This window comes from Antrostomus carolinensis, unplaced genomic scaffold (assembly GCF_000700745.2).
Source record: "Antrostomus carolinensis isolate BGI_N321 unplaced genomic scaffold, ASM70074v2 scaffold5134, whole genome shotgun sequence".
Classification (NCBI taxonomy): domain Eukaryota; kingdom Metazoa; phylum Chordata; class Aves; order Caprimulgiformes; family Caprimulgidae; genus Antrostomus; species Antrostomus carolinensis.
In genome coordinates, this window is record NW_010308568.1 from 161976 (window position 1) to 188093 (window position 26118).

At 34.6% G+C, this 26118-nt stretch overlaps 1 protein-coding gene across 1 annotated transcript in view; it reads left to right on the forward strand.

The window, feature by feature from the left end:
- ERC2 (ELKS/RAB6-interacting/CAST family member 2) overlaps positions 1 to 24917 on the forward strand; it is a gene marked incomplete at both ends in the record, with an annotated part of 163035 nt that extends 138118 nt beyond the window's left edge. The window contains 4 exons of the mRNA XM_029084448.1: positions 3295 to 3324; positions 4240 to 4433; positions 10797 to 10808; positions 24782 to 24917. Of these exons, the coding sequence (XP_028940281.1) occupies positions 3295 to 3324; positions 4240 to 4433; positions 10797 to 10808; positions 24782 to 24917 (372 nt within the window). The remainder of the gene's footprint in view (positions 1 to 3294; positions 3325 to 4239; positions 4434 to 10796; positions 10809 to 24781) is intronic.
- Between the last annotated feature and the right edge of the window lie 1201 nt (positions 24918 to 26118).

Below are 26118 nucleotides of genomic sequence, written 5' to 3' on the forward strand. Positions count from 1 at the left end.
GACTACAAAAATATTAAGGTGGTGGCAATTATTGAAAGTAATCAAATTTGAAGGATCTTACAAAGTAATTTCTTGCATGTAAATTCTGCTGTCTCATTTATTATTTTTATTAAGTACTCAGTTGATTTCTGTATATGTCTGTGTCTGAAGCTTGAAAAGTGAAGTACTATATCTACCCATCCATTTCTATTATGCAGATTAATGCATGCATGATTGTAGCACAAAAATTTAATAGGCTAATTCATGTTGCATGTCTGTACCACACTATTATGGTGTTTCAATAGGAAATTTGTGGTTTACATAAGGAAATGTTTCTTTACTTCTAAAGTATTTGTAGAACTTACGAAGCAAATATCAGAACAGATACATAATTATTGCAAGAATTAGTGAAATTCTAATAGTAGGATGATATGCTGGTTTTATTGAATTGTAAAAATAACATTAAACAGCACAGTTGCAAGATTGACAGACAAAACATCATAAACTAAGTGTGCTAGTTTGAAACTAGCTTAATCACACACACAAGTATTATCATTTACAGGTACTGATTAAGAGAGCTATTACTTTGCTGTTGAAAGGTGTGCAAGAACCAATCACTCTTAGCCATAAAAGCCCCATAAAACTAGAAAATGTATTCTTCCTAAGAAAACAGAGAACTTAAGGAGAAAAGAGAGGACAGAAATAAAAAAAAGATAGAGGAGAGGACAGCAGTAATAGGTAGAGACTTTCTGATTCATGTGATAATGATGCAGCTTCTGGTTAGAAGTGATCCAAGCTTGTCTCCTACACCCTGCAAAGAAGCTAAAGAAATCTGCCCTGTCTGGTGGGAGCAGGGTCAGTATCAGCTGAGCTGCCTTTCATCTCCTTTGGGCCTACTGTTTGACCTCAAAAGTCAAGTTCCATCTGTCAACAAATCACCCTTGATCTGTATATAACAATTAAAAAAAAGTGTCTAGTTCGAATCCAAACACGTCTTTCAAAGCCATAAAATATAATAGGGCACTTGTAAGTAATTCTATGCCTCTGTCCTGGGAATGTCAGATGGATCGTGTTTTTCTCTCTTGTAGTATCAGCAGCTTTGTTTACAACAAGAGGATTCCCTTCAAGGGACTCATTGCAATTTAAGGGTACCACCTGCAGAAAGTTCTTTTTAAAAAAATGTTTTATGATCTTGCTTTCCCTTTTTAACTAACTCTCCTTTCCTTCTTTATGCCCTTGCAGAAATCTGAGTCCTGCCAATAGTCCAAAATATTCTGTAGGAAGTGCTTGTAGAGGTAGAGACAACCAACTTGGTGGTTTGCAGTACTGGGATCTTACTGTTTGCTTGTTTGTTTTAAAGACTAGAAAAATCTTATACTTGTCTTTGAACTGAATGCTTATATTTATTTATATGTGACATTATGGATAACTGCTGCACCTCGAAACCTTATATAGGTTGGATACTTAATCATGTTGGATTTAATTGTATCTTATAGATGCTACTTCGTGTTGAGAACATAGGGAAGTACAATGACCAAATTTGCACTACAGAATTTTCCAAAAACACATTCCACAAATATGGAATGGCATGAGTATCCCAGAAAGCACAAGAATTGAAAATACTTTTGCAGCTTCACATTAATTTTCATAGCACGCTATTGAGGAAGTATTATAGGGCTAAGCTGAAGAATATAATTTATATCTGTTATTTCAGGTGATGTTTTAGTTCTGTGCAGTAGATAATTTGTTCAGTACATTTCTGAGCTGCTGTGTAACAGGAATATTCTGTGAGAGTTGAACATTTGGTACCTTTGCATTGGTGACACAATCATGTTCTTGCCCAATTATGTATTTTTATCATAGAAAGTCCAGTGTGGCAATGAAAAGCAAAAAAAAAAACCCCAACAAAACAACCCAAACCCCAGGCTTTTATCTCTGCTTTTCTTCTGCATTGCTTCATGTCCTGGGATAAAACTAGGGTAGAGGCACATGGGGGAAAAAAGGTTTGGGCTGAAGCTGAGAGTTCTTTCATGCTAAAGTGAAGACAAGATTGGTTAGAGGCAGGAAGGTGGGTGTTTTGCCTCTTTATGAAATGATAGAAGCAAGGCTGGCAAAGTAGTGAATTATACAGTAAAATAAACAGAAGGGAAAGAAAGGTGACAGGAAGGAATATGAAAGAGTGATAGCCTCTAGAAGGGAACTGTGAAATTATGGATTTACCCTTCTGAGAGGAGGAGAAATCTGAAGAGCAATAGGGAACAACAGGCTCTTTGTGCAGGTTTCGTAGTATCTTAAAGGTGGGAGGTGGTTTGTATTGTTATTTTTTTCCCTAGAGTGAATTTACCTTTACCAACATACAGAATTATTTTTATTGTGTGTTCATTTTGGAGAGGTAAAACATTGTCTAATTTCTTAATAGAACTGATGGAAAAATGAAGTGGTTTGCAACTGGAAATTGGTACACAGAATCTCACATAATTGGCCCTGAGTCTGAGTATTACATGTACTTCAAAAATTACAAAGCTAGCTGAGTCAATTTCTTGACAAAATTAACACCCAATATAAAATAAATCAGAGAGCAGGAAGATTTATGAGGATGGAAAGGAATAATCTGTTGCTAGCATGTCACTGAACAGTAAAATCTAGATACTCTTTGGATGCTACCTTGAAATGAGCTCTGTGTTAGGGAAGACGTGTATCTGCATAGAATTCAGAGCTGCAGTATGTATTATTATCCTAAACAGAGAATTGGAAGAGCAAGGCCAGTAAGCTTAGTAGGCTTCTCATATCATCCCCCTGGCTTATTTTGGTAACCAAATAATTATTCAGAATAAAAACCTCACAGTAGGAGAAATAACACTTAAAACCTACTATCTTTTTTCTTATTATCCTCATGCTTAAATGATATGTTACATGCAACCCCCTTAAGTATCTTCCCTAATAATTTCAATTTTTTTAATTGTTGTATTTATGCTAAAGCCAGACTTGTTCTTTATTTATACAGAAGATTTTAACCATTGCAAAGAATATGAACCTTTTATTATCCGTAGTTTAAATTAATTCTTTCCAAAACACGCATGTTTCATTTTGATCTGCATTTCTTTCATTGCTTGCTTGCATTGTCTAGTCCCTGAAATTAAGAAGATAAATAAGTCCATGTCTTCTCTGCGTGATAAGATAGTTGGAGGACCTTCAGTTCTAAATATCCTGAATTTCTGTAAAATTCCTGTGTGTAAAGAGAATGTTATCTGAATTTTCTATGTTTAATGTGCACTGCCTTAAACTACTTGTTTTTTCCTTGCCTGCTCTTTCAAGATGCCAATTAGGAATAATGGGAAGCAAGGGGTAGGCTAAGCATTGCAGTGCATTGTTGTTTCCATCTGTCTGTGATTATTCCCCAAAGTTTAAAGCACTTGATGCCAGATCATGCTCCCATTGAAGTTAATTGAGTTTTTGCCATTAGGTTGATGGGAGTAAGATTGGGCTCTGCACTGTTGTATTCATTGCGTTTTTTCCTGTCTGTGAAACTGCCACCCATCCATGCATGTGTTTGCCAGGTTTGTGCCGTTTTCACCAATGGGCTTGTTCTGATGTTTCAGGTTAAGTATTAACAATAAGAGAAAAAGGATTATTGGGTAAAACGTCTGCTGAAGGCAACTTTTTAGTTTGTTTGTCTTTTAAAAACAGCACTGTATAAGAACAATTTCTTCCTTATAATTCTTTGTATCAAACTGCTTTTGAAACATTTGATGACAGAGTACAATATGTATATATGTACCTCTGTGTGTGTTTATGTATATATATATATATATATATACACACACATATATACACAGACATGGAAAAAGCATATATATATATATATGAGGAAAGAGAGAGAATATGCTTTATTAAGAAATTGCCTATACATTTGAAACACTTTAAAAGCTTTATGTGAATTAAATTAATTACAAGGTGATTTTTTAAATTTAAAAAACACCCTTAGAATGTGGTCAATTTAACATTTAAAAAACCATAATAAATCCCCTCCCTTTCAGGATGATAGCATTTGACTATAATTTTAGACTATAAAGACATTTTAATTCCATTTTGTAATGCTTCTGTAGAAAATATTGTCATCAGACGGAAATACCCATAATCCTTTTTAATGAAAATTTGAACTCCGAGACTGAAGAATAAAAGCTCTCAAAGCTATATAAATTATTGTCATCCTTATGTTTTGGGTTTGTTTGTTGTTTTTTTTTAATATTGATTCTGAAGGCTCATGAGGCTGAAGAGGAGGCACGGATGAATCCAGAGTTTGCAGACAGAATGAAACAGCTTGACAAAGAAGCATCGTACTATAGAGAAGAATGTGGCAAAGCTCAGGCTGAGGTTGACAGACTTCTAGAAATACTCAAGGAAGTAGAGAATGAGAAGAATGACAAAGATAAGAAAATTGCTGAGTTAGAAAGGTAATTCTTGTATTATTTGTCTGACATTGAGTGGTGTTTTTATTTACTTGATCTTCATTGCAGATCAGAGAAGTTGAGTAGAATATGTTTTTTGACAGAATATTTGTTACATCTTGTAAAATTTAATCAGAAATGGAAAAAAATTACCTGAGAACTGCATCTTCTGTCTGCTGACTTTGGAACAATTTAAAGTTTCCACTTTTTTAGTAGTCTCCATAAAAGGAACACATATCGGGAAAGCCATGTGCAATTTACACATAAAACCCTCACAGAAAACCTTGTTGGGGAACACTCTTGTCTTTCTAGAAACTAGCAAACCAAAACTGTCCCCACATGTTTCTACAGTGTGAACAGCATCACTAGTTCTCAGAGGTCTTGAAAAGTATTGGTAAGTAATTCTAACCAGTCTCATGACTATTTAATAATAATTGTAACTATTTCTCAGAGGTTCTGTACTCTTTGTCCACTTCAAATGAATATTTTTCTGATGTTGACCAGGCAATGTCTGTCATATTTTGGGAAGGTTGTACAGTCTTTTCTTAGTGGAAACACGAAGATTTTGGGATCCATTTGTCCTGCACCCTCCATAATTAAATGATTATAGGAACTCTCTCCCATAGAGTACGCTGCATTTTATTTGATTGATAAGCAATTTATATGGATCTGATTTCTTTGTTTACTTCCTGTATTTAGCTACTCTTAGGTAAATGAAAGAATATTTTTGTATAATTGTTTTCTAGTGATCAAATCAGAAAAAAAGTGCTTCATGGTTCCAAAAGAAAAGTTTAAGGGATATCGTTGTTGTGGTTATTGCTGTAGTTCCAGTCAAGACATAGCACTGATCTGTCCTGTTTGGGAGAATTACTATGAAAGAGGGGAAGATCTGCTGGAGTTGTTGGTTACCTTAGGGGGAGAGAAACAACCGGCTTCAAAAGGAAGTTATGTAGAACATCTTTTACTGATGATGACTTATCAACCTTCACAGTTACCTATTACCAAAACTTATCTTTCCCTGCAGCCATTTGACAAAAGTTTAATAATAATAATAATAATATGCTATATAGTTATCAAAGTGTCATGAGAACCAAGACAAATTTAAAGAGAAAAAAGAAGATTTGTACTCAAATAGGACTGAATGTTTACATGAGAACAACTTTAATTAGTAGTTACCTCTCTCATGATATCAGTAGTAGTTTAGAATACTCCAGTGTTTGCATCAATTTTAACGTGTAAAGTAGATACCAGAGGAAGCTAGTAATGGAGAGTGGTCACTTTATGCACCATGACTATGAGTTCTGCCTAAACTCTCCAAGATCCTAAAGCAGCATATTGAAAAAGGATAAGATGATTACTGAATTTATGTGGTCAAGAAAGGGCTGCCCATTCCACCCATCAGTGCATGTACTATAGGGGCAATTACAGACCTAGGCTTATAATACAAGTGACTCCAGGTGGGACAAAGCTGGTGGAAACTGCCTGCATAGTTTTTACAGGAACAGTAACTGATATCCTCATTGGGTTATAAAACCTACTGAATTATCATGTGACACTAGATGCAAGAGTACGCATGCTAAACTTTTGTTCAAGAGGGTAATCTTAAGAGATTTATTAAGTAGCAATCATGTGTGTTGAATGGTTGAATATTAAAATGACAAGATTAAAAGATGAACATGAAGTAGTGAAGCTTGTGATCTAAAATTTTTAGTAAATGTTAATCTGATTTAAATACTATATAAAAAAGAGATAAAGAATCAGTGTAGATCGGTAGATTTATTTGAATTAAATTAGGAGTTATTGATTACAAAGAAACGGGGAACCAAGGGATGCAGCAATATTACAATGGCCCTGTCAGCATACAACCTTTATTGTCCAAGAGCCCTGTAATGGGTCATGTAATGAATAGAATTTTCTATTTTTGCTTTAAAAAAAAAAAAAAAAAATTCATTGCACTTTTATCAGTGAAATTTTGGGACACCAATTTTCAGTCTGTTGTTGTTGATGAGGGTCTTGATACTGAACTGACTTTTCAGAAAATATTTTGGTACCACTGAGTAAACACAGATTTTCTGAACAAGATATACTGTACTTTGAGTGTGATGATGTAGTTGAGCTTTCCTATGAACCTTTAAGTCCTTCTGTAATGCTTACAATAAGATACCTGTGGCATGACCAGCTAAGGACAGTTGTATGTTGCAATTCTGGGGAACCATCATTAAGTTATTTAATGTAAACTAGGAAAAAAAATTACATAAAAGTTATCTATTATTGATTTAATCAACAGAAGTTGCTGCCTTTACTTGGTAATGGAGTCTTAAAGCTACTTTTCACCATGCATAAGAACAGGCACAAATTTGTTGATTAGTGCAGTAAGGCTAACAATCTGTCAGCAATACAAAGGTGTAATAGGGAAATATTTTTAGAGAGTGGGTATCTAACACTTCTTACTAATCAGGCTTACCTTACGTTTCTCTAAAATTTAATTTATTTACTCTCCCTCTTCCTTATTTTCTAAAAAGCATTGGACTAAAGATCTAAATCTATATATAACTGTACCACCTGTTGGTGTCCCTAGAGAGAGAACTTTGATGTTGAAATTCCCCTTTCTAGGGGGTTAGGTGGAGTGTAAATTGCTGTAACATTTTATGAAGTGCTACTACTTTTTCTGTTTGTAATGACTACTTGATTGGCTCATTATTGAAGGGAAGAGGTGGAGCCAAAGCTCAGTTTACCCACTTTATGGGAATAAAGCATTGTGAAAATGACTGCAACTTCAACAGAAGCATATTTGAAAATGTTCTTTCCTCTTGTCCCGCTGTTTTGTATCTTATGTAACATGTTCTAGGTTGCTATTTTCTCTCCTTACTTTTTCTCCTTCTTTTTTTTCCTGCTCAGAAACAGCATATCTTCAATGTTTCCCATACCTTCAGATGCAAGGGTTTCTCTGGTGTTTTGTAGGAAAATTGAATGTTGTTTTGAAATGTATTTGTTGGTTAATAGCTTGCTGGGATCCATGTTTGCTGCTATGTCAACATTTTTACATTGCAAGATAATTGCAACAACATAAATTCTCAAAATTTATAAACATAAATTTCTGAGAGAGTTATCGTTCTACAGTATTGGAAGCTATGGTATCTTCAGTATTTATTATATTGACAGTATTTATTATATTGACATATACATTTGTCAGCATAATGAGGTGTACTTGTATAAATCAGTTTGAAAAGTAAAAACATTCATAATAAAATTGTAATTTACAAATTCAAATAAGAATTAAAACAAGGTAATGAGTACTAATATTCTACTACTTGTCAGAAAGTATTGACACAGAAAGTGTCAAGTGCTCAAGGGTAGAAATATCTGCTTCAAGATACAGGCAATTAAATTTGTAAGTGTATGCTATTTGGCAGATGAACATTATTAATAATCCTGAAGAATATTTCATATGAATGGTTATTCTTTTGGTTTTAATATGATTTTCTTGCCTCATAAACTATCACACTTCCAAGTTGCATCACTTAAGATTCATGCTTCTTATTATTCCTCATATGTACAAACATATTGGATCATCTTAAATCTTAATATGAAGGGCTTAGCCAAAGGGAGGTAACTGCAGATGAAAAGGAACTGTCAGGATGGAAGGAGTATATTGTTTAATGCTTTTATTAATGGTGTTAGAATGGAAAGTATATTTATGAAATATGCTAGGGAGTTTGAATCATGAAATTAAGTGCAATACAATAGTACAAAATGCATGATTGTGAAGTAAGACTGCCTGCTGTAAGCTAAGGATAATCCTTGACACAATTTAGGAAGGATGAATTTGTTTATGACAGTGTCATTATGGGCCATCTAAATAATGAAGCAGGCATCTAAATAATGAGGTGTGAATCCTGATATGTCAGAATAAATGCTTGCAGTAAGGATACGAAGGTATTAATGTCATGAAGTGCTGGCAAGACTCCATGTGGAACCCTGCTGTATACTTCTCATCAGTCATATTTGAGAAGGTTGAATTAAAACTGCAAACAGGTGCAGAGAGGGCTGGCAGGATAATTAAGGGAGTGGAGTGCTCATGTCACAGGAGGAGTACAGTGGTTTGTTTCTCTGGCAAAACAAAGACTCGGTAGGGATGCTTATTCTCTGTAAATATGTGAAGGGGTAAGCACTGAAGTGAAAGAGTGATTTAAGTAAAAAAAGTGTTGGCACATAATACAACAGATATAAATTATTCATTAATAAATATAGACTGAAAAGAGAAAGAAAGGAAGAAAAAGTTTTCTAATTCTCAGATGAATGAAGGCTCTGGCACAGCTTTCTAAAAAAAAAAACAAAGGGAATGAGAAACCTAACTGGTTTAAAGATGCAGCTTGATAAATTTTGAACCTGATTATGACGTGTGGCTGCCTGCACAAGTTCAGTCCTCAGAACCAGATTCTTCCTCATAATTTTATGCTCTTACAAGAAGAGCTCTAACAACTTTCTTATGCTGTTAGAAACCTGTGTGCATGTTATTACCATGTTAACTTTACCTTATTTAACATCCCATAAATATCTATGTGAACACATTGCTTATATTGAGTGTTTTTTTAGGGATGAGAACTGTAACTAAATGCTCTCAGAATGCAAGAAATGCAGGTATCCGGTTGCTTATATTGTGCCCTGTGGATTAAATCAGAAGGAATGGGAGAAAAAAGGACACTGTATGAACATGTGTGAAACTGAGGATGAAAATGAGCAAAGAAGCTTCCCTTCCTCATGGTTCTGACACTGTAAACAACATTCCAGCTGTTCTCTGGAACCTCATTTAATGGGATGACAAATTCTGTGCTGGAAAGCAGTGTATTTGGAGGAAAAGAACTAGATTAATAATTAATTTCTCAGGCAGGGCGCTATTTAAAAATTCCTTGTTGTCAACTGATTTGAGTGCCCTTACTGGAGAGACCAGACTGCCTATGAAGCAGCAAAACACAGTTCAGGACACAGTGGTCTTTTAACTTTAGTCATCCCCAGGGACACAGAAAGAGTTTGGGCAAAGGCTGATAAGAGATAGGGCAGGACTAGCATGTTATCTACCTCCTTTAAGAGAACTGACTGTGAAAGGATAAATATTGGAATCCTAATTAGACTGTTTCTGGTTTAAGAGTGAAATGCTGTAGCTTGATGATGAAGTGATGAGAACATAGTGTAGATTGCAAAATCTTGGATCTGCCTTTCTCCAGTAGTATGTTAGTTGGTTGGTCATTTGATTGAGTGTAGCTCCTTAGCAAAGCTTACAACAATGCAAAAGCTCATTTAAAAATACTATACTAGCTTTGAGACAAAAGCACTTTGCTTCTGAACAAGTGGTTTGTTTTTTTTGTTATCCACTTCCCGTATGCAGTGCTAAGTTTTGGGTAATAACACTATAGATGCACATTTAAGCTCTTGGGGTGTTCAGACTACAATTAATTCATTCTGAATTGATTTGGATTTGAATTCTGATGGAAATAAGTCCACACAGCACTGACAATTCATTGCATAAATGATAAAACATCAGCATATGGAATAATTGTGTTCAAAAAAGTATTTTTGTGGCTTTTAAAAAATTTCATTTTCATAAGTGAATGAAAAACTGTGCACCAGTGGCAGCTTTAAGGATTGGTCTACCTGGGTGTCAGGCAGGGATTTTTTTTTTTTTGGTCTTAATTGAAAGGGCATGTTAGGTATTATTTCACAAATAAGTTATCAAGTGTCAGAGTATTTTCAGTGAGAAGTATTAGCCGTATTCTTCAGACTAAAGAAAAAAATTGCCGTTAGTGTTAGAAGGGGCTGTATTTCCTGGGGATACAAATCTGTGTCTTTGATTATTAGGTACAGTGGTTTGTGGACTTCTAAATGATATCTTTGAACAAGCTACCAAATTGTTTCACTGTTTTGGCTTTCATGGTAAGACTTAATGTGCATCATCAAACCTGTGTTAATTCAAAAGAAGACCTTCTGGTGTATGATGAGACATTTGTGTGGCAGCAAACACTATCAATATCCACCTAACTTATTTGTTCCATTAGGTGTGTGTATGCATTTGCATTGTTATAATTATGGATGGTTTTCCACAGTCCACAAATGACAAGGTGTCATTTTACTTTAAATTTCTATTTATTCAGTGCACAGGAAGCATATACTGCTACAGAAATTTTATTTTACTTCTTGCTTTCCCTTCCCTTTCCTTTCCCTTTTTTTTTTTTTTTTAATAAAATCTGCTGATATAACATCTGCTTGTTATGTTTTTAAAGAACTAATGTGTTCCTCCCTTTATTCTCTTTTGCTGTCTTCCTCCCTATATGTTTTTCTCCAAACTGCTGCTTTCATCCCTACTCCAACCAGCTTGACTTCCAGGTCAGTATTTTCTGCTCTCCTATTTAATGCTTCTTCCGCAATGAAGGTTTTCATTGATGCTTCATTTATTTGGCCATTTTGATTCCATATTAATAAGTTCTGTTTATCCTTTTTTGTTTGGTTTTTTTTTGGTTTTAATTCTGCTTGTCCCTATTGTGAAGTTTTTGGTCGTTCAACTTATAGATCAGAAACTTTACAGTAAATGAATGCTTTTGTCAAAGTCTGTAAGAAAAAAATGTTTATTAATGACATATTTGTAAGTTTTGTGTGAAAATTTTCTTCTTTCAGTTTTACTTTTATTATCTTTGCTTAGGGTGTTCAGCATTGTGAATAACTTTTTGGTAGACAACTCAACCCAGTAGGTAATGGATTGAACAATAGCAATAGTATACAGAGAGATTTGTACTCAAGATCAGAGACTTTAATATTTTACCATCGCTTTTACCATCACTGCTTTTACTGCAAACATAGTAGGAAGAGTTGGAGTGGTTCAGCAACTTCTAGCTGTTTGTGCTGGCCAGATTCTGGACCAGCATGTAACTGCAAGGGAAGTGTATGTATGTGTGTGTTTTATCTGCTGTGTTTATATATGGCATTGTCTAGTCAGATTCATGTTTTTCTTTCTTCCAGATTTTAGATCAGTTTAGTTAGTGTTTGTGCTTATGCACTGTTTTTCAGTAATCTTATCAAGTGGTATTACATGTATTGTGGTGCTTGTTGAAAGTAAAAATTGATCTACTCAACATTTTTTTTCTCTTAGTAGGCCTTGATGTTAATTTTTCTTTGTCATGTTTATGAATGACTGTAAAGTGTGAATTAGTGAAGTCTTAAAACACCTACTTGGTATTTTAGAAACTAATAACTTTATATGGTTTGGACTACAGGTTCATCTGCTTCTTCCTTTCCTCATTCATTTCAGAGTGTGGCTTTTTTTTTTTTTTTTCATGTGACAGGTATTTTAGACAGTTCTATACTCAAGCTCATCCCTTATTTTTCAATTTCTGAAATTGGTGATTGAAACTTCCACATAGTTTTGTTTACTGTACTGAAGAAGCTTTGCTTTAGGCATGAACAGACCTAGTTTTCAATCGTTAAGTTAGAAAGTGTTTACTACTTCTTCGATCAATCAGACTTGAGTATAAAGAAGGGTGTTATACTGCAAAGACTTTCCAGGTGGATTTCAGGTACCAAAGTTTTGCATTTTCAGATATGATTTCAAGGTAGCAAATTGTCATTCAACACATTAAAACTAGAATCCCAGCAGATGTCCAGTCTGCCTTCATGATATGTTTCCAGAAATTTTATATCAATGTATACTTTTTGCACAGCATTGTTCGTAGAGAAGCAGAGCTTGCCAGTTTTTGAGAGTTTTGGTATCTTAGTCTCAAAACCAAGGACATTTCACATTTCACAGCTGAGTTGTGTCAGTGTAGTTTGTGATGTAGATGCCTTCAAACTATAAGGCAGAAGATGGTGCGTTATGACAAAATTGACAAGACAAGGTTTTTTTTTCCTCATGTGCTTTAACGCACATAACAATTGCAAGTTACTTTCCAGCTGGAAAATTTTGTTTCTGAAACTTGAGGCTTATTGAGTACAGTAATTAATCACATGAACACTTTTTATTATCTATCTACTACAAGCATATTTTAATGTGTTTGGATGGATAGTTATTAAACTTGAATTATAAGGATACTTAAACAATATGTTTTCAGAATATTTATTTCTTCCAGAAGTTAATTGAATGCATTTACTCTCAAGTTAGCTATGATGAAATTATTGTCTGAATGTGACCACTCTGACATTTCTATCAGAACATACTCAGCATTGTTTAAGAATCTCTCTAGCCAGAGAGAGCTTAAATAAAGGTATTATGCTATGCAGTTGTCATTATGGTTGATTTCACTAGAATTCAGTGATTGGTATGCAGAAACATTTGTTCAGCGGTTGGAGGTGCAATTTCTGTTATGTTTTATTGACCTAAAAAACCAGCTGACCTTGCTGAAGCAAACTGTCCTCATAACCCTGCCAACTTTCATCCCTAGAGTCCTAGATAAGTTGTAGTCCGTGGCTAAAGTTTGTTGTGCCATTTCAGTGAAGTGTTAAGTTTTTGCAGCTTGAATCATCATTACAGTCAAAACTTAGTTTAAGAAACAGTTCTATTCATTTCTTTAATTTCTGCTAATCAGTATGTTCTTAGCTGTCATTTGATTAATCTGTATTTATACGGAGTTAGAATGATTAGAAAAAATGCTACATCTGTTTTATAACATGACGGGCTATTGGCCCTGATGGCAAAAAAGAAAATTGAATACATTGGCATAATCCCCCCCCATGTGTGTCTACCTATACAATACAAAATGTTCTGAGCACCAGAATCAATACAGTAATGTTGTTTGTTTTCTCACTTAGGTTACAGCATGTTATGTACTCCCTGAACTTTTCTGCCTGCAGATAAAGAGGAGATTTTTTTCCATGTATAATATACTGACCAGTGCTAGAAATTTTCCCACCAGCCTCTGATGCTGGTCCTCCTACTTGTTTCCGTGGGAGGCTAGAGCTCAATGAGAAGTGTGAGGCAAGGTTTAACGGAGTTTTAAATTTAACTTAGGAGCCTTCCACAGTTTTGTCAAATGTCAGTTTGATGGCTCCAAGGGCAGAGTGATATGTTGTTCAAAGATAATTTCCCTGGAGAAATAGAGATAGTGTACTAATGAAAACTGAGAGAATCTGTGATATACATTACTCTTCTGAGAGACTGGTTATTCTGAGTGAGAAACAGTTGTCACATTGGATAACAGGCAGATTGTTTTCATGTCTTTCTGTTTTAGTCTGTTTACTACCTGTACAGAATCAACATTTTAACGTTGTGCACATTTTAACATTTAAACTTTTTGAAACAGGTGAAGATTTGAGAAGAGGTTATTTAGATTTATCTGATTATATGTGTGGGTTTGAATTTGTGTAAATACACATTTAATTTTATTTAAGAAATAGTAAAGTAGAAAACATTTTCTTGGAATTCTGTTTTCTTTTAAAAAAAAATTAATAATATATTACAAAATAAGCAGAAATCATAGTGATAAACAATAAAAAGATACAAATGGGTCACTGGGACAGGATACTGAATTATAGTTCATTTTTATGCCACTCACTCCTGAACCTGTCTGCTCAGTTCTATACTCCGCTCTTTCAATTTGCTTATAGGCATGTAGAGATTAAAATAATAATTTCTGACACAACTGAAAATGCATTATTTAAATAAGGAAGGCTATTTTATAATTTCTCAGTGATGTGATTTTTTTTTTTTTTGTTTTGATTTGGAGTGTACATACTCAGTGGAAATAAATGGATATGCAGCATAACCTAGATATGAAGTGAAAAGAGCTCTACATCTCTGAAGAAAAAATATCCACTTTGGACTGGGTTGGACCTGACATCACTATTCTGTGTTGGGGAAGAGAGAACATAAGGAGCTGTTACTCTTTCCATTTCATGATTGCTAATTTCAAAACAGAGCAGTATTTCTTACGCTTCTCTAGACTTGCTGCTCCCACTAGTTTTCCCCAGCGGGAAGATCCACAGAGCATATTTCTTTACCTCTTGAATGTGTGAATAAAGTAGCTGTACAGCACTCCTCTGGGGAGCTTGGTGACTGCCTGGGTGCAATGCTGTCAGGATTCCCAGTGTACAGTGGAGGGGTGTCTGTGTGAAGAATCATTGTGAGATAGCACAGCTTACCCTCAAAAAGCTGTGACTGAAAAGAGACAGGGGAACTAAATTTAGGAATTGGGCTGTTGGTGGAACCACTTCCACTTGCCTTGTTTGCTTCCATAGTGCAGGAACAACATGCCTGGACAACATGAAGGTGACTGGATTGAAATGCTGTAATCTGAATAAGGGGAAGTTAGTATGTGAAAACAAGAAATCATACAAAGTGTACCTGATTTATTTGGAGGTCTGAAGAGGTTACTGCAAAAGCATGGAAAGTTTGATTTATGTATTGAAGGATAATGGCTGGATCGATCCTGAGAATTGCTTGGTTGAGCCAGGAGTTGCACTGGAAAGATTTGATTCAGAGGGAAATTGCAACGAAATATGAAGTGCAGCAGAGGAGGTTTGGTGCTGATTGCTGTCAGGCTGAGCTGGGCATGCTGTGGAGCAGCTGGATGCAGAGAATAACTGGACAGAGTCAGGAGTTGGTGGACTTTTTTTTTTTTTTTTTTTTAAAGGGAAAAAAAAGGAAAAAGCTTACCTAGTCAACAACTGGAAAGGACCTGATGAAACAGCAGCAGCAGGACTGCAACTCCTTGATTGCAATTATCAGGCAACAAACTATTTCCAGTTACTGGTTACAGTTATTGCTAATGTTATCAATTAATAAAACAGCTGAGCCAGCAATTGCCATATTAAAGCAGATGAGATATCCTTCTCATCTAGTGTCCTGTCATCAGCAGTATTTTCTTTTTAAAAATAAGATCAGAAGAAAATGCACAACAATTCTTGGTGTACCAGAGATGTGTCACAGATGAGTCTTCTGGTGCAGATTTCACACGTGTTCATATAAAGTGTCATCCAGTAAGAATGTGCTGAGAAAGGCAGTAGTACAATGCGCTGTATTGGAGTTTCAGTGGTTGCAGTGCAGATATGTGTTGAAACAAAGTGATATGAACCATAGTTTGGAACAGGATTTTAGTAGGTCTTTTTCATTCATGCATTATCCTCATGTGGATATTTCTAGCATCTCTCTAGGGCTTTGGAGGGAACTGTGTCAGACTAAACACTTCTTAAACAAAGATTTTGGAAAACTTCCCAGATTGCGTGTTAGGTAAACCCTTCCTCCCATGTTTTTGTCTTTGAGGTGAGAAATGTTTCAGTGACTTCTGTGACACTCACTTTATTTCTACCAGGCAGAGCTGTAGGTTCTCTCAAGGCAACAATACCTTTTGTGGTGCATTTGGAGGCAAAATAGTTGTCACACTGAAGCACTGTCGTAATCTTAGTATTAAGAAATCTTAAACTAGGTTTCAAACATTTGAAATAATGAGATTTAAAGGAGAAAAAAAGGAAGAAGACATAGTAGAAGAAAAAAAGGATTATTTGAATTTGTAGCTTTTTTTTTTTTTTCTAAGCCCAGTAATAGAATTGCCTTGTGGTTTTTTTGAGACCTGTAGATCTGTGTGAGCTGCAAGCTTGCTCCTTTGAGTGAAACTATAGCTATGTAATCCATTGGTAACAGGAACTGGGAATAAAATGAAAACTTTGAATATACTAAAATTCATTTATCTTAACCTGGTAACTCTGGGCATTACAGCATTTTTGTATTCAGCTGGACAATAAGGGATGTGGGAATCAAATTCTTTGGAGGTTGTAAAAATATTGTTTGGTTTGGGTGATTTTTTTTTTTTTTTTGTCCATTGTTTGCCCTGGTCATTTTGATTCCAGTCCTTTATATCAACATAGATGGAGCACAGAGGGTTCTTCTCAATTCTGGTGAGTAGATGGAGTATGAACTGTGACATGGAGTTTGCCCTCGTCTCAGGTTCAGGTGAATGGCAGAAAGAAGACGAAGCATTCTTTGTCAGTAAGAGATGAGAATATTAACTTCTTGTGATAATGTTCTCTGAGGTGTATAGCAGAATAGTGGCCTTTATTACCAAAAGGTAAAGTCAGTTTGGCCAAAGTTAACCAGAGGGTATTACATTACTCCCAGGTTCTCTTCTCTAAAAAGCAACAAAATTCTACTTAGTTGTCATAAGCTTATTTCATAAGGGAAGGTCTTAATGTCCCCTGTTAGCCTTCATAGCAGCAGGGGCAATTCAGTCCCACTGTGACAAAGTTTTTCTGTCTCTCCAGGAGCCATCTACTCAAACTTTCCTTCCCATACTATATTATAATAGACATGCTACAGAAGCTGAGGTACTCCCATTTGTGTCACTGTAGAATGGATATTTTTTTCAGCTGCAAGATCTAATAGCACCACTGTAAAAATGAAATTGTGTCACAGGGTCAGCCATAGGGTAGCAGGTTATGTTGTTACACAATTTAGGAGTTTAAACAGTTATAAAGGCAATTGAAGTCTTGCCCCTGCTCCTTTTCAGTAGGACAGAGAGAGGGGAAAATACAGTTTTTCCATAGAGAAAAGGAAAAGAGTGGGAATAAGGTCTGCTTAATTTTCTGCTTTGGACTAGTGAGGGCAAGAAGCACAAAGGTGAGACAGGATTTTTTTCTATAAGGTGGTAATAGGTTCGTCAGACATGCAAAGAAAGGAATCCCTTGCGATTTGGGGCTGAAGTATTCCTCCTAAATGTGGCCTTTATGATAACAGACATTTAAAAAAAAAATCTGGTTTTTGTCTAAACAAAAATTGAGGACTTTTTTTTTCCTTAGGAAGTTTTCATTCAAAACACTTTACTCATGTGCCTATGTAGTTGTCTGTATTAATCACTGAGCTTTTTAGGTTGGTTTGTCAAATTTTCACATTAAAAGCAGAAATACTCCCAAATTCAAAAGAAGCCAAAGAAATGTTATTTTTTACAATGGTGTGATAGCTCTGAAATAGAAATGGAGTTGATTTATGCCAATGTTATACTTTAGTTCCAGATGAATCTGTATGAGCTATGTCCTCCTTAAGGCAAGCAGTTATCTAGCAACTTACATTCTCAGAATTTGATGCATTTTACAGTGATCAAATGGAATAAAGTGGCTGTGCAGAGAAAGTATTACAAGTTTTGGCACTGTTTTTAACAAAAAGTAACAGATATTCATAGCAGCTTCATCGTCAGACTGTCAAAATAACCAAAGAGACAAACCCCAGTTGAAATAATTACCCTGGAGGGGGTAACCTATTAGAAGTGGTAAATTGCTTATTTATAGCTTTGGGACATTCTTAGGCTCCATTCTACATATGTTGCTTGTTTTGTGGGTGGAATATATTGTATCAGTGTGAACATGCACTTGTGGGTGACTTGATGGGATCAGTTTTGGTAGGGCATCACTGAAACAGTTCACATTGGTGCATTTAGCCCTGCAACATACATACATTTTCCTGTGCTTTGAAGATTCCCAATTGGGAGAACCAGAGAGAGAGCTGTTTAGCACCTTTGTTTTTTCCCTTTTTGCTTTTTGATACTGCAGTTGTGACACCCCTTACTTCAATGAGGAATACTCCTCTTTGCAGCTTTGGACATACTAATTCTTTCCTCACCTGTGATCATTACTCTCTGCCATTTTATATGAGGGCATAAAGCTAGATGTATCATTTTGCCTGGAATGTATATGTAGTGTAGCTTCTGAACATGATCAGAATTATTAAAAAGAGGGTCAGTCCCAATATAATTTTTTGCCATTTATTTTGAAGGTCAGCTCTGTTGGACATGCTGGCTGTGTCAAAGTAATTAAGTTCTTAATGGCTGGGATGATGCTTTTGTTTTTGTATTTAAGGTATGCTTTAATTTTTTTATCGTCATTACAATTGTATTGGTTAACATAAAGAAGACAAGAAAGATTAAGAATGGAAAACCCCCAAAATTTAAAAGATAGTTTTGATACAAATAATTCTTTAGGTTACAGAATCTGGATTAAAAAAACCCCAACCAAATAAAAAACCCTGTAAGTTTTTCTAAAAACAAGTGGGGGCATATGAAGATGCTACTTAGTTTTTTATTAGCATATCACAAATCTTAAGGTGACCAGAGTCTAACTTATTAAATAAATGTAGTAGTCAAGCATAAGGGCTTTCTTTTAGAAAAATGGTGGTTATTTGAGGTATGTTATGTTTTCTTTGTTGTATCAAAATTTCAGCCTGTCACAGATATAGGTTTTCTTATCATGATATTTTCCCCAGACAAATCCATCTATGGGCTGTAAGTGAATAAACAGTGTCCTTGCATATTTGTGTCAGGAAAGCGTCTGTCAGTAACCCTCTTAACATCTCCTGTGATGTTCACAGTTTACTGGACTCTAACCTGTCTGTATTTCAGGTTTACAGGTTGGTAGTAGCAACTACATTTGTATTCCAAGAAAATACCAGAAACAATACTTAACTTTGCTCATATCTTAATGGGAATTCTATCTTATGGATTTTAGTGGAATTGGATCTGAATTTTAAATAATTACCCTTATGCTGCTGTTTTAGTCTTGACTCAATAAATCAAAGGGTAAATGTGTGCTCTCATTTTTAAGACAGTGAGAACCGAACTGTTAGAAATATTTCTACTGAGTCTTACTGAAGTAATGTAGTTCAGAATGGACATTCACATGGACAGGATTTACAGGATCAGGTCTTCTGCATGACTAGCTACTGAGATCCGGAGTGCCTAGGAAAATGTGAAGATTCATTTTATTGCTCATGTATGTGAATTTTTGTAAAGGTGAGGTCTCTTTATAAAGGAGAAAGAGATGATCTGTTAAAAAAAAGATTTTTTTCATGTAATGATGTTGGTTATAGTCTGCCCAGTGCATGCATCCAACAATAGGTGAAGGTGTTTGATTATTTAGAATATGTGTACAGGATTAAATTTTAAAATGTATTTTTGAGATGTTCTTATTTTATAGAAATTATATGTTTTGACTAAATTATTGTATTTAATATTTTTTTTCCCTGAAAATATTTTTTGGTCATTTTATTGCACTCTTTCTTAAAATTTTTTTGTTTGCTTGTTTATTGGTTGGTTGAGGGGTACAGGTTCCTTGCATACTGGAGAATTTTTTGATTGACTTTCAGATAGCTGGTCCCATTGTAATTCTGTTTAATGTGATGAAAATTATTAGAGACATATTCCTTTAGAAAATGTTACAGATTTGCTTTTGGGAGTATTTTGCATGTCTGCATTTTTTTGTATGCTTTGAGGAAAAAAAAAATCTTTATGAAATACAGTCAAGGCTATACTAAGCATGTAACACTTCTATTTTTGGCTGACATTACCGGCTTTTTGGCCAAAGTACCGAGGTGGTTAATTAAAACTAGGAATTTAATTAAATAGTGTGATTTTGTATAACTATCAGAGATTAAAGCATTGGAATTTAGACAACAGTTACACAGTTCTCTAAAATGAAATCTGGAAGATACATATATGTGGAAACTAAATCTTAATATCTGTCCTAAAAGGTTGGGCTGAAGGACTTAAATGTACTGTAGTTAGAACTACGAGATTAGTTTGTATGCTATTCCAGAAGAACAGGAAAAAACCACAAATTAACATGGTTAAACAAAATCATTACAATTACTGATATTCATACTAGCAAGAACTAACTGATACCAATATTTTTGATAATTCTTTTTCTGGTGATCAAGGGTCTAGGCTTCCATGACACTGGTATCTGTTTCTTATAAAGACATTTCAATTAAAAAACTAAATAGAATGAACAGTTAGTGTAATTGATGTAAGGGCATCTTGCTGTTTGTGTAGCCAGATTAAGGGCTCGAGGTTCTTTGGTCCTGTGTTTGTAAGAAACAAAGCTATAGGCTGATATAAAAATATTTTGTCTTTTGCCTTCACCTGTCTTGTTTGGATCTATGATATTCTAAATGTACCTAAGTAATTAGTAGTCATAGTTTGACTGTTCTTCAGCAGTATCAGAAATCTGGGCTGCAGTCAGTCTACAGTCTGATTCCCGTGTTGGTGGTCTAAGGCCATTCTTCTGAAAAAGTTGGTGGATGCTGAGGTAAGCAGATATAGGCATTGCTGTGTTTTAGATACCTGATTTTAAGTCTAGTGCCCAGCTGAGGTAGAAATTAATGGCTGTGGGGCATTCTGGGCCTTGAGAAAAGTCGTTGAAAATTATCACAGATCAGGAAGATTTAGGAAGAATGGGGAATTATGGCTGGCCAATTTTTACTGGAGTAGCATAGCTGCAGTCTACTGTGTATTTCTAGTTCAGAGCAATGACTTGATCTAGGTTTAAAAATGTCATTTTAATGTACAGTAAGATAGTTTCTAGAGAAGTATGTTCCTCTATATAATCTTTTTCTCTTCATTAGGAATGAGAGAATGTCTAATGTACTCCAAGAATAAAAAATATTTGGATTTTTTTCTTATATTTAGTGTTCTTCATCTCTTCTTTATTAACTTCCAGTATCATTGTTATCTAGTATTTATGTGGCATGGGTGTTTGCGGGGTACTGCTTCTCTATATTGAATAGTCAAATGAAAGATGCCCATGAAGTCCTTCGGTTTGTAACTATGGAATAGAATAGAATCCCTTCTCCCCCCGCTTCTTCCCTCCCTTGGGGAGGAGATGACTGTAATGTTTAGTTCAGTGGTTAAAGAATTTATCTTACTACCCAACTTCAAAACTGTAACATTGTGGAAAATCAGGAAGCTGTAGATTTCATTTTATTGCTTTGGGCAGTTACACTACCAAACAAAATACTTTTGCATATATTTTAGTACCAGAGTATGATTAATGTGTGATGGTAAGATCAGTTCTACTGCCCAGACCCCTGCAGCATACATTTCAGATTTTGAAGACATATATCCTAAACAGTAATGTTTTATTTATTTTATTGTCTAATTAATTTTGTGATTTTAGAGCTTTAAATTGAAACAGTGTAGCAGAACACATGAAACCTAATTCCTAATGATAAAGAATAATGTAGACTCAAATATCTATATCAGCATAGCTACTAGTAAACAATCTGATGTTTTACATCCTATATGTTAATGGCCTATGATATTTTGTGCTGATTGTGTACTGGTCACAAATATGTTTTTCTTGTGCACAATTTTTACTTATCCTAATCTTTTATTTTATTCAAAAGTGTTTTAGAAAAAGAGCCATGTAAAAAAATAACAGAGCAAGCATACTTAAAAAATATATTGGATCAAAGATTATATTTGATATTTTTGCTGTCAAAAAAAAAAAGTGGAGAATGTGTTCTTGTATTTATCTCCTCTATTGAACTCCTCCTGTACCTTTAGTGCAGGCATAAAAGAAAACTACTCAGCTAGGCTGTTTAACTGTAGCATTTTCTTTTCATTTCCATAAGCATGTAGTAAGTTGTGGAAGAAAGAGGCTACCACACAGCTTGCTTTTATTTCCTTCTCTTCAAGATTTTGCATATCACAGGCACCAGATGTTTTCCTTTGCAGCTTTACCATGTTCTGCTTTTCAGTATGGCATTAGACAGAAACTGAAATGGGAAGTTGTGAGAGGGAAGGGTGATGAAAGAAGCAGTTAGCATTGGCATAAAATTGAACTTATTGCAGAGATTAAACATAAATTAATTTATCAGCATTAGATTGGAAACCATGTTATATTTTAACAGCACAAAGGCATATTATACCACCAAAATTTCTACCAACTACCACATTTATATATGAAGTTCTGGAAGTAATTTTTTCTAATATTCATTTTGGTTTTATGCTGATTAGGTCTGTGCTTACAATTATGTCTCATGGACCCATGAAAGAGAACTGATTTTCACTTAAAGTTGCACAGAGCATCTAACGTATCTTTGAATACTTGATTTAGAAAGACAAAGGGCATCACTCAAATTTTTGAGGAACTTTAGTAAAAAATAGGCAATAATTAAACCCTTTATATTCTTTAAGACCTATAAACAAGTTTGAACTAGAACATTCCATTTCTGTTTTGTTGGTTTTTTTGGGATTTTTTTAATTAATCTGGCAGTGTGACTTGGACCGAAATATCCCTGCTGTGTTTAGCACTGTCATGTTGCTTGCTTATAATTGGTTAGCTGTGGCAGTGTTGGGTTTTTCAGAAAATTAACCTTTCTTAAAATTCTTTGATAAAATACTGGTGATTTATGCCATACTCCCAGGCCTGTTGAGGTAGGTGTCATGTGGGCATGTTTCTTCTGACCATCCTCTAGTGTATTTTTTTGTTCTCAAATGAACTTAATCTGGGGATTTAAACATAATACCAGAAATCTACCAAGAGACAGCTGCAGTGTTGTACTGGTGATCTATTTGAGTTGGGAAAAAGGTAGTGTTGCTTAGGAGTCTTGTCATTTCGCTAAAGGTATGTCTAAAAGGGAGTGACCCTTAGGTGTACAGTTCATCAGAACTATATCTGGGTACTATAAAAGATTGAGAATATTTAAGGAAAATACAGACTAAGGTCTCGAAGTCTCTAGTGTTGCAAAATGCTGACTCCTGACTAGAGTTGGTTCAACCTGGAGAAGCTGAGCCGTTCATCTTCCAATCACTATTTTATGTTGTATAAAAATAATTGTACTAAAAATAAATAAATTTTAAAAGAATGGCTTTTTTTTTTTTTTTTTTCTGAAACTAGTCGATTTTCTGGTAACAATGTCTTGTGGCGGGGATTCTTTTAGCTTTATGGTTTGTACAGTCTTCATGAATTTTATTTCTAACATTAAAAACTGAGTACAAAAGACGAATGCTGTAAATAGGCAATCATTTAGGCTAAACTTTAATGCCTTTTAATGCCTTAACATGCTGATGCAAACACTTGAACACAACTATAGAGTAAATCTCTTCTTCAAATACAGGAATTCATGCATGTCTTTCGAAAAAAATGTGAGCTTGATGTAGATTCTTTTAAAAAGCAAAGATTTTTAATTGAATTGGCCATAACCACTTTTATTTTTCTAGGCAAGTTAAAGTTACTTTTTTTAGTAATAATAGATTAGCCTATCTGTTACATACTGCACCTGTAAACTTGTATATGAAGTGTCTTCTAGGAATTTTTAATATCATGGCAACATTTATTGATTAAAGATTTATTGTTAATTTTTCAGCGTAAAGAAGTAGTGAAAAAAATGGTAGGACAAAGAAAACAGTGATAGAAGTAAATATAAAGTGACCTAGTTTCTTTAGTGTAATAAAATCAGTGCAATAAATGTATAACTTTTTTTTTTCTTCCACTGGAAATGCTAATGTGGAGGCAACAGAGACATTTTCAGTGATCCTTTTGGGCATTGAATAATATTCTCTTCATTTGCCCAAATAGGATTAGTGAGTAGATCTCATTAGGAATTTGCACATGACTTTATTTTTGTATAGATAAAAGGGAGCAAATTCCTCAAAGTCAAAGAAAGTTGTTAAAATAATATCTAAGAATCCAAGCAGGTAGAAAGCATTACTGCAAGGATATTTTTTCAGTGCTTGCCAGGCAAAATTAATTTGCCTTCTTTCTTAAAAAAATGTATGCTAAGTATCAGAATCAGGAAAGCTTCTGTTAACTTAATGAATAAGATCCACAGCAAAAGATAATTAAACACTGAAACAATTTTAAAATGTATTTTTTTACTTGAGTACAGTCTTAACAGAAGCAAATATATAATGGTGGGAAAAATTGTTTCATTTTCATTAGAAGTTAATAATACATTTGTTGATAATCTTTTGTAGAAAGAAGGCTCATTATTAAAAAAGGATAGAAATTTGATGTTTTTATTATGTACAAAGCTATTTGTAACAACATCTGTTATTCTTCATGGCATATTTATGACCTGACCTTCTACCCCATCACATTTTAATCCTCAGAAATGTTGTATTTATAGTCCAGGTTTTCAAAATTAGAAGTTCACAACATACATTAGTCATCACCTTCACCTTCTGCTTCCTTTGAAATGAATGCTACTTAAAGCACCCATTAAAATTGCCCCTGAACTCACTGAGTGTGCAAGGATTGCTGGATAATCTACCTCTGTAACAACAACAATTTTTCTGCATAGTGCTTAGAATATATATATATATATATATGTGTGTGTGTGTGTGTGTGTGTATTTGTGAGCAGACGATAAAAAAGAAAAAATCTTGTAGGCCTGAATAATTGCTTTACCATTGTATAAGCTGATGGTATTAAAGCAATTTTGATATGCCAGCTTGAGAACAAGAGGAAGTTTTATTGTTTACATCTGATACTTGGAATACTTGTATCTGTTGGAGAATCAATGTCCCACGTCATAGTCACAAGTTAATTTATAGAGAAAAAGAAGTGACTGCAGTCATTAACACTAATGCACGTGTGTATACAATTCTTAGACATATGAAGGACCAAAACAAGAAGGTTGCCAATCTGAAGCACAATCAACAAATGGAGAAAAAGAAGAATGCACAGTTGCTAGAAGAAGTTCGTAGACGAGAGGACAATATGACTGACAACTCTCAGCATTTACAAGTGAGTTTGTTTTTCAAATGTGTTTTAAAATAATGAAAGTATATTTCTGTTTCACTGTGTGTGTCTCAGAATGTATAATGAATTTCTTCCCACAAAGAGTGGATGGCTCTCTCCTTTCTTATCAGAGGATGCACTACTGACTTCAGTTGCTTTCATGAAATATTGAATATTTAGGGTGAGAAAAAAACAACAGAATTTGAAGCCCTGTCCTCACAAGGACTGTATTTTACTTATTTAAAAGCAAGTAAGTCATAGCTTGTTGTGAGGAGAGTCAGAAAATAGAAGGATAATTATCCTTTCTGTATTCTGTTTCTGTGCTATTCACAGTATTATATCCACAAGCCATAGGGAGGGTATGTAGTGTGGTTAAGAATGTTTAGCATGTTGGAATATCAAATAGTAGTGTGCTGTGATTTTTTTTTTTTAAAGTAGGCAGATGTTTACATATCTGAGTGATTAGCAGCTCTTCTCATTAAATTCCGCGATCTGGGAGTGCAGTTCTGTATCAGCAGGGGTATCATCATCTGGTTGCATACTCAGATCACTTAATGAGTGTGATTTGATCTTATTAAATCTCTATTAGTAAGTAGTGGGTTAAAAGGGTGAGGGTAGATATCTAATAGGGTAATGGTGAATTTAGAATCTGCCTCAAAGATCATTTTTTCTCTTATGTACTTAGATGTAACATAGAGGAGCACTGGAGACAGCTATATCTGTCTCATTTGACAGATCTCTTGTAATTATTACTGCACAGTTACTACATCAGCAGCTTTTTTTCTTAGAGTTGGAAAGAAAAGGTTCTCCTATATCTCTCTCTTATTTAAGATAGACTTTGAGACTTATATTAGGAGAACTACAGTTTGTATATTATTGAGTTTGGGCATTGAGAGTTGAAAGATAATTAGCTGATCTGGTTTAAAGATACATTACATACTGGGGAATTTCTGTTAAAGACCACAAAACAAGTTTGATGCTTGACTTAAAAATTATTCTCTGAGGTCTGACCATGAAAAACTATGAAGAGTAGTACTGACTTCTGTCAACAGCATCAGTGTCTCCATACCCAGTGTTATGGGCAAGTCTAATTTGCAGTGCAAAATATCATTTTTTGCCTTGATCTGGTTAATATAACGGTTTTCTGGAAATGTCCTAATAGATGGAATTTGACCCTCACATGCTTCATATGGTACTGTATTTCTCA